At 39.6% G+C, this 7,030-nt stretch overlaps 1 protein-coding gene across 3 annotated transcripts; it reads right to left on the bottom strand.

The window, feature by feature from the left end:
• Positions 1-208: 208 nt before the first annotated feature.
• LOC111952414 (ELAV-like protein 1) lies at positions 209-6,458 on the bottom strand. Of its 3 annotated transcripts, none has more exons than XM_023971047.2 (8): positions 6,280-6,458; positions 5,391-5,450; positions 5,122-5,199; positions 4,743-4,941; positions 3,500-3,603; positions 2,674-2,827; positions 2,246-2,471; positions 209-1,232 (listed from the first exon to the last, which is right to left on the bottom strand). In XM_023971047.2, the coding sequence occupies exons 2-8, from the start codon at positions 5,424-5,426 to the stop codon at positions 905-907; spliced, it is 1,125 nt and encodes a 374-aa protein (XP_023826815.1). In that variant the 5' UTR covers positions 5,427-5,450; positions 6,280-6,458; the 3' UTR covers positions 209-904. The 3 variants fall into 3 exon arrangements, with proteins under 3 accessions (XP_023826815.1, XP_023826816.1, XP_023826817.1); XM_023971048.2 differs by having other exon boundaries at positions 4,767-4,941; positions 6,280-6,383; XM_023971049.2 differs by lacking the exons at positions 3,500-3,603; positions 5,122-5,199; positions 5,391-5,450; positions 6,280-6,458 and having other exon boundaries at positions 4,743-4,822.
• Between the last annotated feature and the right edge of the window lie 572 nt (positions 6,459-7,030).

Raw genomic sequence — 7,030 nt, 5'->3', positions numbered from 1 at the left:
AATCTAACAATCATAGAAAACAAGTTGACGTTGAAAGGCAGTTTCAATAAAAGATCACTTGAAAACAGAAAAGCATACGACTGGTTAAAGCTCGCATAACTCAGGAAAAAAGCCCCGTATTCATCAAAATTACAGTTCACAGAATATTATCTTCCGACCAACCGAATCATTTAAATCTTCCCTTTAGTTTGTATCACAATTCAGATTTGATGGTTTAATGTCTGAGGGCATGTATAGAGGAATGGGGAAAACACATTCTCTTAGATCCCCAATTACACAGCAATCTTTTTTGTAATCAAATGCATTACCAGCACATGACAACTTCCACATCTAGAAGGGCATGCTTTATCTAATAGTCTGTGTAGATTTAGAACAGGATTTGTGCATGTTCAAAATGACATTGTTTCTTAGAACAGGAGTGTAGAAAGACTGGAGGGGCTATTGGGAATCAAGGCCTAGCTTTACTCACGGATCATGATAAAATGGCTTTTTTTTTTTTTTGAGAAATGGCAAGCATGTAGTAAGCAGAGCATTAAACATGGTAGGAATTTGGAACGTCACCCTCAACCATGTATGTGGCACACTTGAAGTAGACCAACATAACCCACAGATCATTAAAACATTCAAGAATTGGTCAACAAACTTCCTGTACACTTCAGAACACCCCCCAGAAAAGAAAAAAAACTAAAAAAACAAATGGTACAGGTTATTTTTTGTCACAGCAAGAAGTCTACTTTTCTACTGGCTAAGATAAAGATCTAAGTGACAGTTAGCATAGAAATTAAATTACAAGAACCAAGGAGATAGATTATCTCCTTCCAAGAACAAATGTGTAGCCTTCCCAATATACTGTTTAACCCCCCCAGTAAGAATGGAAAACAAGCACCCCTTCACCCTTTTCAYTTTACTTGTGACCCCCCTTGCTGGTTTTGAAGGAAACCTGCAGGATCTTGTCTCCAATGCGGTAACCGTTGAGGCTGGCGATGGCCATGGCGGCCTCCTCATAGTTGGTCATGGTGACGAAGCCGAAGCCTTTGCACTTGTTGGTGTTGAAGTCCCGGATGACCTTGACGTTGGTGACGGCTCCGAACGGCCCGAACATCTGCCACAGGATGCCCTCGTCAGCGTCCTGGCCCAGGTTGTAGATGAAGATACACCAGCCAGCCGTGGAGTTCCCCTGAGCGCTAACCGTAGACATGCTGCTCATGTGGTCCACACTCATTGGAGAGAACCTGCCAGTGGCACAGAATGAGGGTTCTTCAAATGGAACTCGATAGATGCCCGTTTAAAATAACCTAAAAACATAAGGCGCAGGCCTGTTGTCCAAGGAAATATGACCAAAGTACTAAAAGAGACTATAAAAATAACTAACAATTCAGGGGTGTAAGTCTTTGGGATTCTAGCCTTGACTCCCCAGGATCACAAAACACCCTTGTTTAACAACCAGGCACTAGTACTGAGGGATTAGTGCTTTTCTAAGTTTGTTCGATTATTTAACATTTTTGGAAACSTTAATTGAATTATAAAATCAAAACGTTATCTTTTTAATGGAAATTCCCCCAAAAAGTGAACATTGAATTACCAAAACATTTAAAATATTCCATTGTCTGTCAGGTCTACATTGGGTAGCCTAGACTTCAATAGAATAGGAAATTTCCACGAAAAAAAATGTAATATTTCAGTTGTGTGCATCACTTAGTTTTCATTTGATTTCTATTATTCATCTTTCCTTTAAATCACATCAGCCAAACATTCTCTGTACACCCCTAAAATGCCATTTAGTTAGGCTAGCCGCAGAGCTATCTGACTAAATAATTTGACTAATTCGCCAAAGACGGTAAGGCTTAATTTCACGAACTGTCCCTCTTGTCGTTGTGTACATTCCTTTCTATCTCGGTCCGTGTGCATCTAATCTAATGTAGCAGGCGGAAAAGTGCATCCATCTCTGAATGTGCCGAAAAAAACAGTTGCAATGGATTATGGTCAATCTAGTTAATTACAACATTTCTGCACTGAACCAGGTTGAATATTTGCTCAATGAAAACTAAAACTCCCGTCAGCCCAGCGTCCCACAGTTACTGACTTCTCTAGAGAGAAACCGAGTTGGCGTCACAAAAACCACATGAAATTCAAGTAATTTAACTAATGTCAGTCAGTTAAATAACCAAAAGAAGAAAATAAAAAGTTGAAGCGCTCAGCACTACCGGTTACTGACATGGATTGTGTGTAGAGCAGTCAACCATACCTGAATCTCTGGGCCTGGTGGTGTACTGGACCTCCAAAGCGCCGGCCCTGGTTGTGGTAGAGCTGGTTGATGAGCTGGGAGTTCTTGGCCTGGTTGGGGCTGGCAGCAAACTTCACTGTGATGGGCTCCGAGGCACCAGGGGGTTTCTGCCCGTTCAGGTCTTTGATAGCGTCCTCCGCCTCGGCCCGTTTGTCAAAGCGGATAAAGGCCACACCCCTGGACAAGCCTGAGAAGCAAGGGGATGAAATGGAGAAGTCATTAATGGAATAGGCTGTTGCTATTAGACACTGATTTGAAGTCTTTTGAAAATGTACACCCAAATAGTTACGATTTGGAGAGGGGTAAAGTCTAGCCGAGTGGTATCCTTGGTGCTCATTTAATTGATTATACACAAATATTTCTCATTCAGGCTGTGCCTGCCTACCTACCGGAGGCCTGATCGACCAATACACGCGAGTTGATGATGCGGCCATAGCGTGTGAACATATCCTCCACGTCTTTCTGTGTCATGGTCTTGGGCAGCCCACTAATGTAAAGATTGGCATCCTTAATACCGTCAGAGCTCGGCCTGGCAAAGGACACCTGATGACGAGACGGCGGGTCAGTTTCCATTGAGTGCAATTTAAAAGGAAAAACAAATATTTTAAAAAAATTAAACACTTTGGAATCAATTTGACAATATTACACACATTTGAAAAATAAAATCAGATTCAAAATGCCCAAATATCTCGCATTGAAATTTAAGCAAAATAAAAGTACACAAAATATTCCTATTCTGATAATTCAGTCACATTGCTGAGCAGCTATTTAAGTAATAAAAGAAAACCCTAATATTAAGTAAAAAGGTCTGTTATAAAAAGCTATAAAAGGAAAATAGATGTAATTGCGAAATTATGCAGGGCTTTGATTCGGCACAACGTCACACTCAAGCAATAACCAGTAGTGTTATATAAAAAAAACGTAGTCTGAACAAGATGAATATAGGCTTCAGTATAAATATGTGCCGAAAATAAAACCATGTCAGGTTACCCGCACACGCAAATTGCTTAAATCAATATCGCCAAAAACGATAAATTATAGAACAAAAAAGTTAATTACATGGTTGTTTAAGTAAACATGTTACCCAAATACCTTCATATCCTTTCGCAAATAGACACTTTGCAGGAGGGCTCGCCCTCAACTGCCCAGGGACTACTTGAGGAACATATCACATCAGTTGAAACATGAAAACAAAAACACCTTATTGCACGTTACCTTGATAGTTTTAGACTGTAGTCTCAGCCCATTGAGGGTATTGATAGCCCTTTCTGCATCACTAGCGTTAACATAGTTAACAAATCCGTACCCTAAACTGTGGCCTAGAGAAAAAAAAGGAAAAACAACAAAATAAAATAACAAAAGTTTGTCCATTTCTACAGATTGGATACCAGTCTTCCACGGGAGATATCGGTACAATGCATGCATTTTGGCAAAAACATTTGCAAAGGAAAACATTTCCTGCTAAATATGTCTCAAAAAAGAAAAAGAAAAGCTGATCCACATTGAAAAGTCTAAATGAACAGGTATGTAAACTTTAGTCAAACAAGGAAAAACAACAAAATAAAATAACAAAAGTTTGTCCATTTCTACAGATTGGATACCAGTCTTCCACGGGAGATATCGGTACAATGCATGCATTTTGGCAAAAACATTTGCAAAGGAAAACATTTCCTGCTAAATATGTCTCAAAAAAGAAAAAGAAAAGCTGATCCACATTGAAAAGTCTAAATGAAAATATATTTCTTCTTAAAAATAACAATGATAATAAAACGTTGGCATTCTATCAAACAAAAAGAACACTAAATTGAAGGAAAACAATTCTTCCGTTTCCAATAAAAAAATTGAAACCAAAAAGACAAGAGAAAACTACATAAAATTCCACAATTTATGGTCCACAAAAGAAATGCATTTTTCAGATTTGGTCTACATATGTTGTAATCACCAGATCTAATAACATGGAGCAGCCATAATGCCCAATGAAATAAGAAAACATCTGCAAAGACCATGAATAGAATTCCCAAAGACCACCATTTAAAAAAAGACACTAAAGTAAAGTTTAAAGAACAGCTTTAACAAGATGTATAGCACAGAAAAACAGGAGTTGAACAAAATCCCAAAGAAAAAAAGMCATTCTCTGATCCCAACACTAATCAGCGAGTCTGCAACACACAAAAATACTCTTAGCATCTAAATACATTTTCATAAGAATTGAGGATGTACACAGGAGTTATATACAAAGTAAAAGACAATTGCGGTAACCAGCAAATACTGCATTGATTTTACAGATTAGTAATCGAGACAGAAAATCGTGGTAAAGTCAAACAAAAATATTTGATGTCACAAACTTTTGTAGTGAAAAACAAAAGAGCACATGTGCAGACAAACGCTGAGAATACCAGGGCATTGTTTCTCCTCAAAGTAAGTGAACCGAGGTCAAAAGAAAAGGGTTTGGACTCACTCTGGTTTTTGTGATAGGGATTACCTGCCACTTTATCGCGGATGAGTTTGGCAGACTCCACCTCGCCGATGCTGCTGAAGAGACTCCGCAACTCGTCCTGACTCATGTTCTGGGGCAGGTAATTGACAATAAGGTTGGTTTTGGCATCTTTGGGCTCATCTTCCATGTGTTCGTCGTAACCGTTATCATAAGCTTCTTGCTATAATTTCAGGAGAATGGGATGGGTGTAAGTAAACTGTTATAAAGACACCTAGAACTTTATGAAAGATGACAGTTAACTGGTTCTGTTCTTAGAGAATGCTGCCCATGTCCCAAAAGAACAGACATGCAAAACAGAATGCTTCTCAAAAATAAAGCCAACGTTAATCTGTGGATTTACCTTCATGTTAATTGAACCCTTACTGACATGTTGTTGTGATTCCCTATTGTCACCCTGACAACTCTGTACCTCACACACCTGCAAGAGTAAACACMGGTTAATTCACAATCCTCTGCTGCAGACAACGGAGCACTTGACACCATTTAACAGATTTCCCCCAGTTATTTTGTGTCCATTTCACAGTAATACAATTGAGGCCAAACCATCTGTGCAAAAGCACAATATATAGCCAACTACGAAATGACTTCAAAACACTTAGAGCAACTCACTTTGAGGTATCTAATGTGTCCCCTTCTGACTGCCATGTTGATGCTTCACAGATGTAGATTCTGAAAATATGGGGGGGGGGGMGGGGGTTACCTTAACACATTTACATTTAAGTCATTTAGCAGACGCTCTTATCCAGAGCGACTTACAAATTGGACAAAAGCATGTTCATGATTTGGGTGCCTTTGTCGTGTCCTACTGAACACGATGCAAAGGGCTTGATGACTAGGTTTAACTGAATTTATTTAAATCAGTGTCATTCATTTGAAATGTGTTCGGTCAAGGACGGGTCTCTTGCCCTCATGATACTCAAATTGGCCCCCCTTGGGTTCTCGAGTTAGCTCGATAAATGGTCAAATTGCAAAGAGGACCAAAACAATATGAACTATTGTAGCTAATCAACTAACGTTAATGTTCGGTTACTAAGTGCAGCAATATAGTAACATCGTTAACTATCTAGCTGGCTATTACAAGCTAATGTTAGCTTACTAGCTAGCAAACACTAGCAGCGTGGGCGTGACAACTTTGGACAACGCAAGGACCAAATGAACTCGCTCTAGCAAGCTAACGTTAGCTAAGAAGCTATCTTTGGTAATAACATAACGTTATATACTTACGCAGTTAACTAGCTAACATTATCTAGCTGAATAACGTTTAGAAACCATGCCTTGAATTGGTCAAGTTATACCACAAAGAATTAGTTATTTTGTAGCACAGATATTCTAAACAGTCTTTGGTAGTAGCGTTCGCTAGCTAGTTACTACTAACGTTKACGTTACTAGGCCGGCTTTCTGGACCGCATGGCACATAGCTAGCTAACGTTACTATCTAACTAACGTTAATCTGCGAACGAATGGAAAGATTGAACACTAAACACATTGGGAAACGTACCTGCTTTACTGATACTCCTGTGATTAATAATAGGCCAAAACGGACCTGGAAACAAAATCAAAACAAATTGACGGTGTCCTGGCTAGCCAGCAATTTTTCTCTTCGTCCAACAAAAGCAAACTCTGGTGCTGCTACTAGCATGCGCGGACAGTCGTGTAAGAACAAGTAGCCAACGTCACAGCTTCTCAACACACTAAACTCCGCCCCCCTCGCCAAAGGCGGCAAAGTTATTTGTTGCAGTTGATTGGGTTTGATGGTTGTCCTTCAAGCTCATTTTATCAACTCCACTAAAAGGTCTGCAAAATACCGAGTCTGTTATACCCTATTAGAAGGGGCCTGGCAGAAAATGCTGCATCTTCAGTCATAATAAATTAGATTACAGGAAGAAACTACGGGATGAAGGGGTCAGGCCTGACTAACAAATAAGACAGGTGGATGGATCATGAGAACCAAGAGGATCAACATGGACATTCCACAGTGGAGATAAGGAAAACTAAGAGTGAACCATAACATACACTACCATTCAAAAGTTTGGGGTCACTTAGAAATGTCCTGTTAAAATAACATCATATTGATCAGAAATACAGTGTAGACATTGTTAATGTCTAACCAGAATAGAATAGAAAGAAAGTGTGGGAGGCCCCGGTGCACAACTGAGCAAGAGGACAAGTACATTAGAGTGTCAAGTTTGAGAAACAGACGCCTCACAAGTCCTCAGCTGGCAGCTTCATTGAATAGTACCTGCAAAACA

The sequence above is a fragment of the Salvelinus sp. IW2-2015 genome, linkage group LG26 (genome assembly GCF_002910315.2).
Source record: "Salvelinus sp. IW2-2015 linkage group LG26, ASM291031v2, whole genome shotgun sequence".
Classification (NCBI taxonomy): Eukaryota; Metazoa; Chordata; class Actinopteri; order Salmoniformes; family Salmonidae; genus Salvelinus; species Salvelinus sp. IW2-2015.
The sequence above is the reverse complement of the archived record's forward strand: the minus strand, read 5'-3'. Positions and strand labels throughout refer to the sequence as shown.